At 39.9% G+C, this 19102-nt stretch overlaps 1 protein-coding gene across 1 annotated transcript in view; it reads right to left on the reverse strand.

The window, feature by feature from the left end:
* The window catches only part of EVC2 (EvC ciliary complex subunit 2), a 64881-nt gene that overhangs the window by 43691 nt on the left and 2088 nt on the right, over nucleotides 1-19102 (reverse strand). The window contains exons 2-8 of the mRNA XM_064151494.1: nucleotides 18680-18734; nucleotides 11979-12139; nucleotides 11185-11250; nucleotides 7982-8168; nucleotides 5216-5325; nucleotides 4040-4102; nucleotides 516-650 (exon numbers count right to left, since the gene is read on the reverse strand). Coding sequence (XP_064007564.1) covers nucleotides 516-650; nucleotides 4040-4102; nucleotides 5216-5325; nucleotides 7982-8168; nucleotides 11185-11250; nucleotides 11979-12139; nucleotides 18680-18734 — 777 coding nt within the window. The remainder of the gene's footprint in view (nucleotides 1-515; nucleotides 651-4039; nucleotides 4103-5215; nucleotides 5326-7981; nucleotides 8169-11184; nucleotides 11251-11978; nucleotides 12140-18679; nucleotides 18735-19102) is intronic.

Consider the following 19102-nt stretch of genomic DNA (forward strand, 5'->3'; position numbering starts at 1 on the left):
GAACACTGGAAATGGCCCATCCCCAAAACCAACTGTTTTGCTTCATCACTCAAGAGATTAAGGCACATCCAAGGAACTAAAAAGCCTAAATTAAAATCCCTATTTCTGATAAACAGAAATACAATTTGGACCCACATCCGCTGTACTCGGAGTGGTCTGTTCCCTGGGCAACTGCTTATAGCTCATAGTTATCCTTCCTCTCATTTTGAGGGATGAAGTAGAAAGGAGGAAGGGAAGAATATGAAAAGAAACTACTAGCCAAGGGATAATCTCCCTCCAGCTTGAAGCTGACGTTCAGGGACTCACAGTCAGATTAACCTTCTTGCATTCCCCTCTAAATCTGATTATGCTCCAGATTAAGAGGTTGTAGAGATTACATTACTCAGAAACCCTGGTGGCTTTTTTATTTATCTCCAAAACCTCTTTACATAATCTGTCTTAGTTGGCAAGTTTCATCAGCAGATATGGTCAATGGAAAAGTTCAAATGAAGTACTGTCCAGACAGTATGACTCACCTGGTTTTTATTACAGAAATTCCATTTCGATGTTTGTTTTCGGGAAACAATGAACAAAACAGCACTTGTCAATATAAGGGAAACAAAAAAAGCAATGAAGAAGCCTGAAGCATGGATGGCATGGCTGTAAGAAATCTGAAATGAAAAGAACATATTGTTAAAACTACGTTTTGAATATATATATAAAGATCAGATTCAAGGATTATAGCTGCAAGCAAATAATTTTTAAATGGCTTCACACAACTTCAGGGTTTCTCGGCTTTAAGTTATAAGTACTACATTTTTAATAAACATTTTCAAAGTAAGTGTCTATTTCTACAGGTTTTCAAGTCAGTTTGGTTTGTTATGTTCACTTAGTCCAAAATCCTGTATAACTCCAAGCAACAGAACTCCCGCAGACTGAATTTCAGGTATTGAGACTTTTGGGCGTCCTGTAACTAACAGCCTACTCTGCAGTGTTGCCAAACTCTCCTAAGTCTTGTTGTGATTGATGGCATTTGATGTTGCTCACAGGCTCTGAAAATCTGGTCTGATGTTGGCTACCTTCAATTAATGGCCATTTCTTGATTCAATAAAACTGAGTGATCACCATGGGCAAAAATGCAGCAATATGATTTTGAATAAATATGAAACTGACAGCTGACAAAAGCCCTCAGTTTGAGTGAACCCTTGTAGCTCCTGCATGAGCCAGCCAGAAAAGAACTGCAGCAACACCAGAACCACAATACCAGGCCAATAACTTTGTAGGCCTTTTCTTTTAGCAATTAATTTAATCTTTAAACTCAATTGCATTAAAAATTAATTTTTACTTCATGCTCTATGTAGCAAAAGTTAATTCAGTGTTTGTTTAGGTATTTGAGATCTTTGCACAAAAAACACAGCACAGCTATTAGTGTAATGTTTCACCACAAACTAATCACTCTGCTGAGACTAGGAAGTGTAAATAATTAACATGCTGCTTGCAAAATGGGCTTGGTCATCACTTGGAGCAGAAACCTGAGAGGACTCCACAGAGTTGTGCTAGTTTGAAGCAAGCTAGAATGTTTTGGTAACAGAACTAGATAACGGGCAGTGAAATGAAAACAATTGATGTCAACTTCTCTCACAGTCACGCTGAGAACTCTGGGAAGAAGAAAGACTTTTTCTCCATTTTGTCTCTCACTCTTGCTTTTGCCTTAGACCTGGTCACATCTCATTAACCCTGCTCCTACTAACCCTGCTCCCTAACCTCTTGGCTGCACCTCTCTTCTTCCTGAGAACTGGGGTAAGGTTGAGAGGGCCGGGGGAGGTGTTGGGGTGGTTTGAGAGCCCCTCCTGGGGACCTAGGTTTCTGGGAGGGGAGTTGTGCTTTTGTATTGTTTATCCTTTGTATATTTCTGTATATAATTGTATATAACTGTATATATTGTAAATAGCTGCTTGTAAATTCTGCTAGCTGTAAATAAATTGCTTCATCTATATTCCCAGGGTCCGTCTGAGTTAGCTGGGGCAAATTCAAAAGTGTGGGGGGGGCGGGGTAACCCCCAAACCATCACAAGAGTCAACAGTAATGCTGCACAGAAAGTGATAATCAAATGTGGTCCACACTTTGAAAAGGATTTATTCCAATTTAACAGCTGAATTGTATCCTTTTATTGCCTAGTTTTTCTCTCTGATATGCTTTTGTATACTGTAAATCTGCCATACTTCTAACTGAAAGGAACTACTTCACATCAGACTTCTGGTTTCACAGGCTGAGAGTGAGAGCGTTAGTGACAGCTGAAGATATGGATGAAATACAATACATCACACCTTTTTTCAGTTGATGACAATTTCCTTGCACAAACTGACTTCATTCCGTTAAACACCTTATGCTTGGCCACAGCCCAAAGGCAAATATTATGCACGTGAAACATGATGTGTTCCATAATTTCTAAGCTTTTTCAAAAATTACAGTATTCTCCACACACCTTTACCACACATTTTAATCATAAAGCCTGTTCATTTAGCATGTTGAAGTGTGGCTGAGCCAATCTGATCTGACTGTGAAACAGTCCCCAAGAACTTGTTGAGGTCTAACTATCAAGTTAGAGAAAAAATATACCATAAAGTTTTTAAGTATAGTGATGGATCACAGGAGCTTTCACTGAGACCAACACAGCTTAGACATCACCAACAGCTGCAGATCATTTCACACTGAACTCTACAGAAAACCATTCAGAAGCTATTTTTCTAACTCAGTCTGATACTGCAATGGTTTATACCTTTAAGAATAAGTTTCCAAAAAAAACACATTAAAGGTAATTCCAAGGATAATTCTTAGCTATACAAACGTCCAATCCCTTTGAATCTCACTAGACCTTTATCCAGGAACAATGAGTTCTCTAACTCATGTATAGGTTTGCTTTATATCATGCTTAATTCTGGCTCTCATTTTAACAGAATGAGTACTTGATCTTCAATTATGGGAAAGCCGAGTCTAGACCTTTATCTATTACACTAATACCAACCAAGAGGGCAAGAGATCCTCAGCAAGAGAATAGTGGAACAAAAGGCCCCTCTGCCACATTTTCAAGGTGGAGATTTCAAAGGGATTTAAAAGGTGGAGAGGAGCTCATGGGACAGGCCCACAGGAAGAACAAGCAGTTTAGTCCTCAGGATCTGTTTTGGCAAGTCCAATCCACATGAACATTAAATTATAAGTGATACATTCAGGGCAAAAACGTACTGGAGTGAAATGAACTCCCTTCCTCTGCTGAATGCAAATGTGTTCACAAAAGCGCTCTTGTAAACCATGCCAAAGCCTCTTGAAAAAAGGCCCCTTGCAACACAGTAGCCTGTTAAGGGAATGCAGGGCAGGAGGAGAACACTTTGGTCATCTCTCTAGCAATGGAACTTGTGGATATAGTTGGGAACACTCTAACAAAGTTATCTAGAATAAAGCTGCTTGCTGCAAACAAAGTAATTCTGAAGGTTTATTTGGCCTCTCATAAATCATGTTAATTCAGAAGCCAAGAACAGAAAGTCATGCTGGAAGGATGACCAGTTAAAAAATAAAAGACAAACACAAACTATGCTTCTGACTGCAGTTTTATTTCTCTGTCTTATTTTTCTCATCTATTTTCTGATTTGTGTAACAACATGACATAGAAATCTTCTCTTAATAGGTGGAGGATAACTCTACTCTTCTAGGAAGGCGAAGAGCTTTCTCATGGGAGCTAGGCACAGGTATGGGTGAGCATAGAGCTCATCACAGTTCTCTGTGCCTGTACAATTATTCAAAGGGAAAAAACCCAAAAAACATAGTTAGGAATATAATGGATGTCTTTGGATTTTCCACACTAAATAAATTGCTGCTTTAGAACAACAAAGACTTCCTACACTGATTCCTGTTTTCTTTCTCTAAAAATCAGAGAAAATAGAACTTGTGTACCATTAACAGCCAAGAGCTGAATGATGCCCAACCTTAGCTCCTGGGATTTAGTTTAGGTTGTCCATAATTTAAGCAGGAGAGTCAACACAATACCAAATCTTACAGAATTTACCTTAGTCTTTCCTTCTTCAGTTATAGTGAATGATGATGTCAGTGACACAAGATGTGTTTTATTCTGAGAGAGATATAAAAAGATTAAATGTATTAAAAAAAAAGAGCAGAATCCACTGGCAAATAGTCCAGTCTTGAGAAAAGCCTCTCCTCAGAAGACAAGCTACACTTCTCATTAAATTTAAAGCTCAATTAAGTCTTACAGACAATTGCAGTGTACTTAGAGGTAATAACAACATATGTGAACGCTGCCCCATGGGCTACCCTTCCCTTCTAATCACACAGGTATATTTAGTGCTCACAGAATCACATCTCTCTGTGCATATAAAAAATAGGCTGACTGGCAATGCACAGAACAGGAGCCACAATTAGCTCAGACATCTCTGCTCTTCCAATTCCCTGTTTCCTCTTACTCTATACCACTCTAATACCACCCTTATGCAAACTGAACATTTATTCCCTCTAAAACAAAGGAGATACAATAGTCAAAATGAAAGTACATCTGTAGGGCCCAATTACATCAAATTATGAAAACTACAGAAAAAAAAACACTAAGCTACATTTAAGAACTGGAGAATTTTACTTTGGAAGAAACCACTTGTCCTGCCTCCTTTGTTTTGCATCTTACTCAAAGCTGAGCTAACTGCAGTGTTAGACCAGTTGTCCTGGTGCTCTAAAAGTCAACAAGGACAGACACTCCTCAGCTTCTCTGAATGTCTATTTCAGAGCTTTGCAATTCTCATAGCAAAGAAGCGTCTTTCTTATGAGCAAATGAGGTTTTTCTTTGCTGCATCTTAGGTTTTGGCTGAAAGAAATAATGTTCTGATAAAAATACAGAAAACTTTCCATCTCTCATACACTATAATAATACACATAAATATGTGGGACACCATTACTTCCAGGATACACAAATAAACTGGAAAAAAACACAAGCAGAGAGAAAAGCTACAAGACAACAAACAAACACACTTCACCCTTTTTATTTTCACTTAAGGAGGTCTAGGGCTTCCTAAGCTGGAAAGACTGAATCATGTATTTATAAATTCATAGCAAACAGAGAGTCTAAGAACTTCATTTCATGCAGGCCTCATGGCATAGACACACAAGAACCATCTTAGAGACTTCTTTGATTTTGACAATAATTGTAAATAGCAAAACAAAATTGTATAGAAAATACCTGTGATGAACTCCTGAAAGTTAGTTTTGCAGGCAGTGTCAAGACTCTGCCATCCCACACTTCTCTTGTATCAAGAAGTGCAGTGTAGTTGATTGCAAAGTGTTCTCCACCTTTTAAAACAGGGGAAAAATTAGTTGTGTAGATCAGGCAGGTGCAGCAGTGACCTCTAAGTACTTGTGCTCACATTTTCCTAACCAGAATAGTATCCACATTAACTTGAAAACAACTCACTACAGTTGCATACACAAGACAACTCGGTGAGTCTGAGCAGCACTCAGCTGAGCTCAGCTGCAGTTACAACTGTTTGCAAAATCTGAAAAGCAAGTTCAACGTGAATAAAGCATCTGAGGAGCTTTACAGGTTCCCCTTTAGACTGTGTCTCCTCACCTAGGAACCAAGCCGCAGTAAACTAAAACTGACTGTAGAGGAGGCAGCCAGAGCCTACCAGCATGATCCAGAGAGGAGAGATACAGAGTTTTGCTCTGTCCCAGGGAAACTTCTCAAAGATCCCTGGGGAAGGCCTGGAACAGCACTGGATCTTTTCCTTTTTGACTGAGATTTCAGGTAAATTTTTATTCACAATGCACTGGAGCACTGGAAAATTCTTATGGCTAACGTACCATGACAAGACACAGGCCAGTGTAGGCAGAGCCTTTCTGTCCATCCCGAGTGGCAAGATAGGGGGCTGAGCCCAAGGCTGGCACAGCAATGAACAAACCTTAAACTATGCAGAAACCCGGTTTTACTGGATTTTCTTCCACTTAGTACTCTTCATGCTGATTCATGCAATGTATATGGGTTGGAAACGCAAGCTTCAGTTCCAGATTCAGTAATTAATTAAATAATAGCTCCAACTTGGTTTACCACATCAGCTCTGCAAGCTGGTTTTTCTGACAGTCATTTTTCTGTTCTTTCTCAGAGCTCATTTTTTCTTAGGAAATCTCTGTTGAGAGCCAGCAATTCCTTTGTATTTCCAAAACCACCAGCCCTGTAATCACAACCCACACTGCTGTTATTAGAAGTAAGTCTGGCTATCTATTTGCAATCAGATAGCAAACAACTCCAGGTCTGCTTATTTCCCCTTCCTATTTGGAAATCTAACATCAGTAAAACACCCTAGATACTTCAACTATAAACAGGTAACACTGAATGCTTCTAAAGCTCCAAGAGAAATATAGTAACTCTCAGAAGAAAGCTGCTAATTTTCTATGTGTTTATGCTTCAGAAAAAGGAGATGAAGAAACCAGGAATGTAAAATGTTATGAACGTGCAATGATTCAACCGCTACCAAAGGACTCACAGAATGTTAGGGGTTGGAAGAGACCTCAAAAGACAATCCAGTCCAACCCCCTGCCAGAGCAGGGTCACTTAGAGCAGGCCACATGGGAATGCATCCAGGTGGGTTCTGAATGTCTCCAGAGAAAGAAACTCCACAACCTTCCGGGCAGCCTGTTCCAGGGCTCTGTCACCCTTACAGCAAAAAAGTTTATGTTTAGGTGGAACCTCTAATGCTCCAGTTTGCACACACTGCCTCTTGTCCTATCATTAGGCATCACTGAGCAGAGTTTGGCTCCGTCTGCCCAACACTGCCCTGCACAACTTTATCAACATGAATGAGGCCACCCCTCAAACTCCTTTTCTCCAAGCTAAAGAAACTCAGCTCCTTCATCCTTTCCTCAAAAGGGAGATGTTCCACTCCCTTCACTATCTGTGCCTCTACACTGGACTCTCTCTAGCACTTCCCTCAGGTCTTTCTTGAACCAAGAGGCCCAAAATTGGAAACAATATTCCAGATGTGGCCTCACCAGGGCAGAGTAGAGGAGGAGGATAACCTGTTTTAGCCTACTAACCACAGTCCTTCTAGTACACCCCAGGATGCTACTGATCTTAGCCACAAGAGCACACTGGCCACAAGGAACACACTGACTCCCAGGAGGGACCAGGTTTATATCTCCATTATTTGCTTTGATTTTATAATTTTCTCAGTGATATGGGAAAAGGGCTAAGAACATAGTGTAGAAACCTAGTTAAATCATTACCTATGTGAGCACTGATATAAAGCATCATCAATCAGATAAACACAAAGGAGGGGGGTTAAGCTTGAACTAATTGTAATAACCCTACCCCTGTAGTGAATATGCATGATTTTGTAGCATAAATATTTTACCTGAACCAGGTGAAGGCGTGCAAGGGCTTTGAGGAGGACCTCACCTTGTCACCCAGTGCTGATTAAAACATATCTTTCCTGATAACACTCTGCGCGTTGTGAGGTCTCATTTTCTGTAAGTCATCAGTCTGAGGAGAACACATACTGAGAAGAACTACCTATTTCTGATGTACCTGCTTGCCTGGCCTTTTGCAACTGCAATGCACCACAACAAGCCAACCTGTCACACTTGGCTAAAGAAGGAAGACTTGTCAGAGTTGACTAAAATGGCTTGTGCAGCATCTTTCTAAAATATTCAAAAGAAACAAATACTACCATGAAAGCTTCTGTTTTATTTTCATGGCAGAAACACTTAAGAGAGTACAAGGGCTCATTTCCATACTGGAGGGATAAGAAGCAGTTCAAAGGTGGGAGTCAAAATATGAACTAATAGAATTGTGAACTGCAGCACAGAACCTTTCCCAGATTTCCTAATCTGTATTAATGATAATCAGGGAATTTACATCACTAAAACTAGCTAACTAAATAAATATAGTGATTTCAACAGATACTCTTAAATGGGGGTAATCATGGGCACATCCCTGAAGACTGTGCATTACCTTGCAAGAATCTTTTCCTGTAAATCTGCATACCATCTGTGGTCTTATTACCACTGTTTGTTTGAACATGTAGACCAGTGATGTTGTCCAGGAGGACAAGATCTGTGATGTTTCCTGACAGCAGCATGTTGGTGTTATTAATCAGAAGTGTAATGTATGCAATTTGAGCATCATGTTCAACATCCACCTGAAAACAGAAATAGTAGTGTTACTGGTGCAAAATGGCTGTATGTGTGTCTCGGTTCTCATTTAAATTCCCAGAGACTCAAATGTATTTGATAGAACCAATAACAATTTATAGAATGCCCTTCCCTCTTCCCCCTTCTTTCCCAAAAGAAAAGGAATTAGATGGAGAGAAAGGAAAGGTATGCAGACCCAAATAAACAATCTCACTGCAATTTGCAAGTTTAAAGAAGAAAAGTTTAACAATAAATAAAAGGTATGTGAGGTAGGGAAGCTACAAAGGTGTAGGGAAGGGAAAACAAGATACAAACATGTAAATATACAACCAGATTTGATGGCAATGGGTTTTGTCCTCCTCGTGGTGATGAAGGGCACGTGGTGAAAGAATAAAAGCAGTAGGAAACTTGAACGGTGATGCTGGCAGGGAGGGAGGGCAGAGAGAGAACCAGACGTCTCCCTGCTTTTATGGACTTTTAGAGAGGAAAGGGGAGACACTTAAACTATCACCTGCTGGTGTTCAGACCCACCCCTGGGGAAGGGTCAAGGCCACCTGGAGTCAGGTTCAAGGTCACTCCTCCCAGAAAGGTTAACCCTCTACAATGTGCATCCTAACTGCGAAATTCATGGTCCTGAGTACTAAACAAACCTATTTTCTGAAGGCATTCTGAGCAATCTGCAAATGGCACTGCACTCAGCTTGATCTCAAACTCCCAAGGACATTTTAACCTTTGCTATACCAGCCTGATGCTTGAAGACAAAGCGACAGAGAGACAAAAGTCAGAAAACCAGTTCATGCAGAGCCAGAAGTAAAACCAAGAATCTGAATATCCCTGTGACACCTCATACAGCACAAAGCTGGATCACGACTTTGTAACCAGAGCCTGGAAAATTCTTAACTTTGAACTTCTGTACATGAAAATATTTCTTCTGCAAGATGTCCTTGCTGCAAACAAGCTCTTTCCAAGCAGTTTTGGTCTCTGACTCCCCTTTTGCTCACTGCAACTGGCCTCTCCAATGGCCGTCAGCTGCCACAATTAGCCCTTCCCAAGGGAGGACTGATGGAGCCATGCATGAACATAAGAGTTCACAGCTTTGCTTCTAGTTAGTGGTCAAGTTCAAAAATTAATCACCAGTCTCTAGCAACACACACTCATTTGATTTTACTTATTTACTCCATTAAATCATTAATTCTTACTCAGAAATTATGTAATGAAATGAAATTACTTTGAGCACAGAGTCGCTTATTGACCTCTCACCTTCCAAACTGCCCACCTTTTTCAACTCATGATAAACCAAAATCATCTAAAACTTTATTAGGTCTGTAATATGGTGGCCTATAATACAGCCATAATGTTCTATCAGGCTTCTAATAATGACATCAAATTAGCACTTATTGAACTGACCAAAGTACAATTCAGGTCAAACCTTTTTCTCCTCTTCCATTTTAGGGAACACCTACTCTGTATTTGAACACCACCAAATATAAAGCAGCCTGAAGATAAATGAGTTCCAAAAATGTAAACTGTGGCAGGCATCACAAATCGCACCAGAGCTCATGGCAGCCACATGGTTTGACATATGTAGTATGGAATTAATTGTTTACTTATAGATGTTTTTTTCCTGATTTTGGAGCAATGGTTATGCTGCCAACCATCGACAGGAACCAAACCTAATGGCAGCCACTGATGATTCCAAAGTGTATGCTCCATTTTCTCTCTGCCACTGAAGTGCAACACATGCGTCATTGCTCCCTGGAAGTGATGTCACTCAGATACGTGGGAGAGTGGAGTGAGAGAACCACAGCAAGAGCAAGGACATGGTGGGAGAAAATAAAGGAGGAAGGAATTTTGACAGAAGTGAAAGGAATGGAGATTTTTAGAAATAAGTTAGAACAACTAGAAAAAGGTAAGGACAGAAAAAAACGAAGGCTTAACAAATTATCTGCAATGTAGGAAGGCTTAGGATTGAGAAACAAGACAGGTAAATGTGTTAAAAAGTCAACAGTCAAATTTAAACTCCTGAAGATTTGTGTCACTATGGAACAGAGCTGTTCCAGGAGCACATTTCTGGAAAGAAGCAAGGGACTGGGTAACGGAAGTGTAGGTAAAATTTAAACACTCCAGTTTGAATAAGGCTATTTCTGCAATAAGGTGTTGGAAAAATCCTGACTCCAAAAACTAAACATATGTCATCTCCATGCTCTGAGGAGGCAAATGTGCAAAATTCACTTTTTTCCATTTAAAACAGCTAAAGACTACCATATGGCCAGTTTGCCTCTTAGAAGGAAAGCATCTGTTCGGCCAAATTAGGACTGAGGTAGCTGACAAGGTAAGCAATGGCAAATCAAATGTGAACAGCAGCTGAAGGTTGAACACAAACAGATACAACTGCAACATTTTCAGTAATTTACAACAAATAGCACAGGAAAATTATTTTCTGATAATCCTAGCATCTACAATAGACCTGTGTGAGGCTGTGCTATGAATAGCAGGAAAAAACAACATGTAGCTGTCTCAAACTTTCTGAGAAGTTCTGCTGTAAATATTGAGAGTCTACAGCCTGACAGCAGAAGATTCTGTGTTAGTGCTTCTTATTGTCTGAAATGGTCACTATTCAGCCTCATTAATTATAATGTGCTGTCACTTCAGCAACAACATTGGAGGTAATCAGTGCCATGAGACGTGATGCATGTTCACTCATCTCTATGCAAACGATCTGATGCAGGTTATAATATCACCTTTTCTGTACTGGCTACTGAATCCTCTATCCTCACATGCAGCAGGTCAGTGGCTGAATCCAGATCTATCTTAAAATTGGTTGCACTTTGTCTCTGCAAGGGTCAGGCAAGACGAACTGTCTCTAATAAGAAAAACTTAAGGCTTGCTTGATCCAGTGTTAAATAAAACACACCAGGGAACAAAAAAAAAAAAGGAAAGGAAAACTAACAGTTCCCATGTTTTCAAGGACATCTACGTACAAACTTCCTATCAAATTAATAAGAGAAATGTAAGAAAACTTACCATACCACATTTCTGAAGGGTTATTCCAAACCCAGAAGAGACTGACATATTGGACAAATCTTCAGGCTGAGGAGAAAGGGGCAAAGTCTACATAAGTATGGGATAACATCATAATTCACCAACTGCACCACAACTTAAATTATGTAAATAATGAAATAAGAAAAAAAAACCTTACAGGAATTATTCACTTTCAAATTTAAGACCTTTGTTATTCCAAGTTAATCTTTTTCCTAGTCCAAATTTAGATGAACTACTTATTCCCACAAGTAATTACCAGTTTCTTTATTGATATGTTCATCTTCTGGCTATTGCAGTTCCCTAATAAAATGCACTATGCACAAAGTTCATCAGGCTATACGAATTGATTTCACTAAGTGTCTATCAGAATTTACACACCAATCATAGAACCATAGAATCAATCAGGTTGGAAGAAATCTCCAAGATAATCCAGTCCAACCCATCCCCCAGCCCTATCCAGTCAACTAAACCATGGCGCTAAGTGCCTCATCCAGTCTTTTCTTGAACACCTCCAGTAACATCGATTCCACCACCTCCCTGGGCAGCCCATTCCAATGGCAAATCACTCTCTCTGGGAAGAACTTCCTCCTAACTTCCAGCTTATACTTGCTTTGAAAGTCTTACTACTAGTTAGTGTTGCGGAAGCCACCTCAAGTAATGACCTGCGAGAGTTAAAAAAACACTAACTGGGCAGTAAATTCCCAGCAGCTTTCACTTGTGATATAATGGCTACAATCTTTAGAAGCAGTAAAAACAGCACATCAGCTTTTACTGACCAGCTGGTGGTTAACAGAGGACTCTCGTTTGAACAAAATCTTCCTTGTCCACGAGGGTATCAACGCAAACAGCGAATGGCTCCACTGGTTGTCTGAGGCTGCAGAAGTCAAGAGACCGTGAGAGGCTTCACTTGCTTGAATAACCAGAGGTAAGGGCACTGCTGAAAACCAAGGCAACACTGCATTAAAGCCAGCTCCTAATGCATTGATTAAGAAGTTTCAGCCTTAAAACAACTGTTCATACTTTCAACACAAATAAATTTTCAGCAAAACATAAATAATTGAAGCACTCACACTGAGTGGCCTCAGAGCTAAGGGTCTTCTGCTTCAAAGCCCGTCTACCAATTAACCATTAACCATATCCAAGTATATTGAGAGCAAAAAATTACTTCTCACTTAAGTAAAGGTCTCAGTTACATTTCAGCTGAATTGGAGTCCACCAAATCAAATGCTACTCAGTTTAGTAATTAGCAGTATAAATGGTAGCTCACACTTTCATATTTTTATGAAAGATGAGTCCACACTACCACACAATATTACATGAACACAGGACTGCAAGTTTCAAAATCACTTTCATCTAGAAGCACCTATGACTTTAATAAAAACTTATACTGAAAATCAATAATTTAATACACTAAATTGTCAGGAGGTAAAACCACTGAGAGAAGAGGAAAAACATGAACAAAAAATTCAGAATTGTATTTGGCTCTGTGATATTGTGATAATAGTTCTCATTTACTACTTATTCTTAAATCCCATGTTTTAATCCTTAGCAATATTTATTCAAATGAAAAAAAACTCACTGTAAATCAGATTTTTCTCATTTTAATGAACTACCAAAAAAATTGAAGATACTAAAATCTAAATAATATGAAAAGCTTAATTTTTTTAAAGGCACTGCTTTGTTGGAAGAATACAGAGAAATCCTCTTAGCTGTAAATACAAAAGACATGCACAGGGCATTCAGAATTGGACCCTAAAACAGAGGTCTTACAAAGGGCCTTGAAGCATTGATGCATGTGAATCACTGATTTCTGTTAACATCATGAATGAGATCAGTCCTGCTGCTTATAGCAAACAGATGGAGATGTGCACCTTGGGTAGCTTCACTGTCTTTCCACCCTAGAATAGCATGCTTCTTATTTGAGAAGAGGTTTATATTGGACAAAATTGTGGATATATGGGCCAGAAAGAGCTAACTGTTTGTATTTTACAACCAGTTTTAATTAACTTCTCTAAGTTTACTTTTAAAATTGCTGTTAATGCAGTAGACTCAGACTAATTTAAGGTCTGTAAAAAATAACAAAGTAAACATGGTGAGAACAGCAGTATCTATAATCACAATACCAAATGTCTGCATATCTTTGGGGTTGCCATTTTTTCAGGGTAGTCATGCATGGCACATTTCTGTTTCAAGACTAAGCAACAACCCAAGTCACTCAGCATGGCACCAGTGCTGAGCTCTAAGTGCAGCAGAGACCTGCTAGCTACCAGTCTGAGCCCACCTGGTCATGGTACTCCCCAGCAGATCCAAGTATCATATCACATCCCACCTCCAGTGACTCTAAACCTGACTACCAAACTTTTTTGCAATTTTGTGTAGATATATTCAAACCCTGAAAAAGATTCATTTTCTAGGTGCTGCATCTCTCGTATTAATGCCAGCTGCCACCCCATTCCTATGAGGGTTCTTGCCAGACTACAAGAGATGAACTTTCCTTTAGAACAAATAGAAACTCTGATTAAAGTCTTGGAGCATCTTACAAGGGCTTCAATAAGAGTCAGAATGCAAAACATGGGTTGGATTGAGCTACTGCCTTGAAAGTGCTTCTCATTTAGCAGATCATTTCCTACAGTATTTTGGGTGAGGGAGATCAGCCACTGAGAAGGGCATAATTGCTTCATAAAATACCTTTTGTTGTTGTGCTCTAAGCAGCGCAATGTCTCAATCATCACAACCAACTGCCCTCTTCATGTGACAGCAAATCCTCACACTGCCCTCAGGAGAGTATCAAGTCTACAGTAATCTCTTTAATTAGCTGATCATGTACTTCGACTCTGAATAAATCTCTGGATTATTAATTACACAGATGACTCTGTTTTCAAGCTGTGCTTTGTCATCACTTTACAACCCCAAGACAACATACCCAGCTCTCAGCAGAAGTCTCCAAGCATGTTATTTGGCTGCTCCACCACCAATTGGAGGCTGGGGATTTTGCAGGTTCTTGACATTATGTTAAGCAGCCTCAACACTGACGATGATTGTAAGGATGCTTCTGTGAATTCACTTGTATGTTTTCTGCACTCAGTGGAAGGTTTTGCCTAAATATATTCAGTGTGAAGTATGTACATGCAATAATATGTGCTACTGTCTTCCACCATTTTTTTTCTCATCTTTCCCCTTAATTTCTAACAATGGTTATTACACCCCAGATTCCCTTGCCTGTAAAGCAGCACTTTTCTACCTCTTTTTCTTTAACTGTCAGTTAAATAAAACAGCTTTTTCCTGACTGATATATATTTAACTGTCACTAGAACACTATGCAGCTCAGTCCAGCTGACCTACAAGAACATAACTGCTTTTCCACACAACTTGCTGCATACTCTTGACATCAAGACAACATAATTGTATTTATCAATTCACTTTGTCTCTTCAGATAAAGCCCTAGATGGATTGTAGATGACTGATGATTGCTTGAGAAGTAGGATGCTGAATATCGAAGAAAGGACTGTACTGCATAACACATTCTGCAGCTTTCATGTCTACTCCAGACCTTCATGGTGAAACTAGGTTTTTTTAAGCAAATCAATTCACCTGAGGTTGGAAACTACTTGTACTGGACTCCTGAAGCCTATCACTAACAAGCTGTGAGCTTTCTTTGGGACACCCTGCTGCTCAGAAGTGCGAGTGCACAACTGCCAGTATCTCTTCAGAGATGCATCCCAACTCTTACATGCTCTCTGTGGGTACCTTCCTTCCACTCTCTTTTTCTCTTACAGCTTCAATCTTAGCCATTATTCTCACAGTTTTCAGAAAAGCCATTACCACAGCTGCATGGTCTTCACTTCCATTAGTTTCTAAACGGAAACTATTCCCACTCCTCTTCGAAAGGGGAAACTTTGTAAAGCAGGGGAACAGTTTTCAGCTTTACAGCTCAGACAGCTCCTGCTCAGCTGGCCTTGCCAGGCTGCCACCAGGCACTCTGAGTACAATGCCTCAGGCCAAAACACTTCCCACAGAGCAAGCCGGCAGAGCATGAAGCTTAGTCTAGGGCTTTCCTGCAACCACAGCCAAAGATGCCAAGTGAAACAGTTCATCAAAGAAAGGCAGTATTTTCACTTACTTTTGAGATGTGAGACAATATCATCATCTTTAAAAATAAAATGTGTTTTATTTTCCTGAATTAAACATTCCATATTTTTTACAATGTATTATTAAGTTGTTAAATATTTTATCTTCCTTTCAATTAGCACATTGCTAAAATGTTTTCCCATGATTTAATCTTCCATAAACCCAATACAAACAGATATGCCAGAACCCTCTCTTAAAACTACATATTCCTAGCTACTTACCAGCGCTGTATTGAATTGCAAAACTAAGATATGAAAATAAACATTAATATAGCTTAAACAGCTGGAAGATTGGTGTAACATTTTACCACTGACAATAATATGGCATTCACTCAGTCCCACATATGTGTAATGTCACAACAACATGAAAGGACAAATTCAGTTGATCAGAGCAGCCTCTGCTACTTAATGCTGTTCAACTTTCCTTGTTATTCTCCCCAGGTATTCATTTGCCACTCCTCAGCTTTGCAAACTGTTGCTTTGGGTGACCTTTTGCTCTTGTGGAGCTCCAGCAGGCACAATCAAGGCACATTCAGTACAGCTGGAGAGGAGAGCTCCCCAGTTGCAGCTCTCACCACATTCGCTCGCTGCTTAGGGTGTGCAAACACAGAGAGGATACAACCTGGTACAAAAGACACCTACTGCCAGGGGAGTGGTGACAGCAGGTCTGTGTTCAAACAGACTGGGTGTGGAAAGATGGGCACTCTGTGCTCAGCATACTGTCCTCTGCTAAGAAATTAGTTTTGTGTAATGACAGTGACTTTCAGTGCTGGAGCACAAGCCTTTACCACTGGACTAAACAGGTTGAGTCTTGAAGGTGTTAATGTCATGTGTTAGTGACACAGTGCCATTAGAAGGACAGGTAAAACACCACAGTGCCTTAATTCTCAATAGAAGTTAAGGTGAAGGTTTTGCTTGGCCATGGCAATTAAATAGGATGATACAAAATTAAAATAGACTCGTAGCAAAGACTCTGCTATGTCCTTAAGGCTCCAGTACCTTTAGAACACATCCTAACCTGCCAAATTACAGCAGGAAAGTGAAGATTGACACGTTTGTGAAACATCAAGTTCAGAATTTAAAACTACCTGACACTGAGAGGGAAAAAAGGCAATTTAACTAAGGCATTCTAATTCCTAGCTCCTGGGAACTGCACATTTCAAGTTACACAACTGCAGTCTCATTTGCTTTCCTTCAGAATTTATCAGAAAAGCTTTCAATAATCTTGCTTTCAGTGGGGAAGAAAAGAGTTAAATATAATTGCATATTATATTTTTGTTGTTGTTCTAAATTATTTCCTGTCTTGAAAACCACCCAGAATACAAGATCCAATTTGAAGTCCTTTCAATTACACACAACAATGAACAGGCAAAGGTAGTAATTTACTGTATTTCAGTTTTGAATGTTGCTATTAGGGTTTTTTTTATTACAAAGTCAAAGAAACTATGAGCATCAACAAGACAAAACAAATTTGTTTCCAGGCCTGTTTTGGGTTAAGTTAGAACAGACTCAAACACAACTCTAAACAATCCACAGTGTTCCCCAACCACAGGGCTATTCTGGGATTGCTTTTCCTCATCCAGAAACAAAGTGAAAAAGCTCTCAAGAAAAATCTTGAGATCAGTGTTCTGCCACAAACTGTTTCACTTCAGCACGCTGCCAGTTTCAATGACAGGTTTGATGCAGAAGTTTCCATCTCTGCTGCTTTCACTGAGAATGTCCTCAGTAAGAAATAGAGAGCCTAGTGTCTTGGTTATGCAAATCAATAAAATTTAGCTTTAAATTAAAAAAAGCATGTTCACAGAATAGGACAGTTCTGTTATAAACACAAGCATAAAATTCAATGCTTACAGCAGTCTCCCATTTAGCACATTTATTTACCTGCTAACAAAACAGTAGATTCAGAGAATCATAAAATCACTTAGATTGGAAAAGACTTTTAAGATTATCGAGTTCAATCACTAACCTAGCATTGCCAAGTCCACCATTAGCCCATGTCCCTGTGCACCACATCTACACGTCTTTTAAATACCTCCAAGGGATGTTCACTCGACCACTTCCTGGCCAGCTTATTCCAGGACTTTACAACCCTCTTGGGGAACAAATTTTTTCCTAATGTCCAATCTAAACCTCCCCTGGAACAACTTGAGGCTGTCTCCTCTTGTCCTACCACTTGTTGCTTGGAAAAAGAGATCAACTCCTCCCTCACTGCAATCTCCTTTAAAGAGATCATCCTCCATCTCACTACAATCTCCTTTCAGGTAACTGTACACAGGAAGAGAGAAGGTCTCCCTTTAGCCTCCTTTACTCTAAACACCACCAATTCCCTCAGACACTTCTCGTGAGACCTGTTCTCCAGATCTTCCACCAGCTTCACTGCCCTTCTCTGGACGTTCTTTAGCACCTCAGTGTCTTCCTTGTAGTGAGTGGCCCAAAATTGAACAAGGTATTTGAGGTGCAGCCTCAGCAGTGCCAAATTCGTAGGGACAATCTCTTCCCTAGTCCTGCTGACCACGCTATTTTCAACAACTAACATAAAGCTACTGTGTCCAAATCCTCCAATCACCCCACTTTTACTGTAGCACCAGAGGGTTCTTCTAAACTGCAACACCCTATGCATTTCCTGCCTCAGTGGATGATAGATTAAAAATCTGCAATCCATCAGAAAGCAAGATGCAAGCAGCAAAGTTGACACTGATGAAACACAGGGGGAAAAAACAAGGAAGCTCAGCAAATCTGAATTATTTGCTTTCATATTTAAATTAATAAACTCATTTCTGAATTAGTCACAGCACAAGGTGAAGAAAATAAAGGCATCTCACCATCTGACTGCCTCAGAGCATGTCATCTCTCAGCAAATTCACATCTCTTGGGAAATTGCAGCCATGGCTTCTATTTCAGACATTGCGCTGCCCCTTTTAAGGCACTATATGAGGATGTCATAACCTTTCAGGGCACTTATCTCCACTACACTTGGATGAGTTAGCTCAGTATTTACTACACACATATAAAGAAAATAAAGAATAGAAACTCAGTGAAACTAAGTAGTTTGTTCAAATGTACACAGTGAGCCTGCAGCAGTTACATTTTATGAGAAAAAAAGGACTCCTCCTGAGAATCATTTAGAGTAGGGTAGGAATTCAGGTCTTCTTATAGGGCCTCTACTTCTGTGTAGGGAGTCTATAGCACCCTTGCTCCTAATTGCTGAGCAAACACTCCCATGGCCCAGGAACAAGGGTCCTACTGATGATAGCAGGCCACTAGTGCACAGCTCCAGTTCCCTGCTCACCTTCACACCCATGTCCTGGGAGTCTGACGGTTACAACAAGAGAGCAAAAAGAGTGACATACCTGTAATTCCCAGGCATTCCATCTCTTCTTGAAGCCACACATTGTATCGAACAACCTAAAAGTGGCAAAGAGAGCAATTACAAAAGACTGTACTCATAAATGTGTAATATTGAACTCTTATGGTGAATTTACATTCCACAGTTAGACAGAATCCCATTATACAAAGCCTCATGTTTCCCAGAATCAACTGTCAGAAAAGCCACAACATGGCTCTAGATGTCTCCTACAGCTCCGCAGTATAAGGCTCTGGTGTCTCCCAGTATGGCTATGCACACTTCAGGCTCAAGCAGTATTTACACTTCATATTACTAGGCTCAGTCTCTGCACAATTCTGGCGCAGAAGGGTTTGCTATTAGTCCATTCTCATAAAATAATCTTTCTTGCCACTTCCAAAGGCAAACAAGAACACAGAAAATTCAGTCA

This window comes from Pogoniulus pusillus, chromosome 11 (assembly GCF_015220805.1).
Source record: "Pogoniulus pusillus isolate bPogPus1 chromosome 11, bPogPus1.pri, whole genome shotgun sequence".
Classification (NCBI taxonomy): Eukaryota; Metazoa; Chordata; class Aves; order Piciformes; family Lybiidae; genus Pogoniulus; species Pogoniulus pusillus.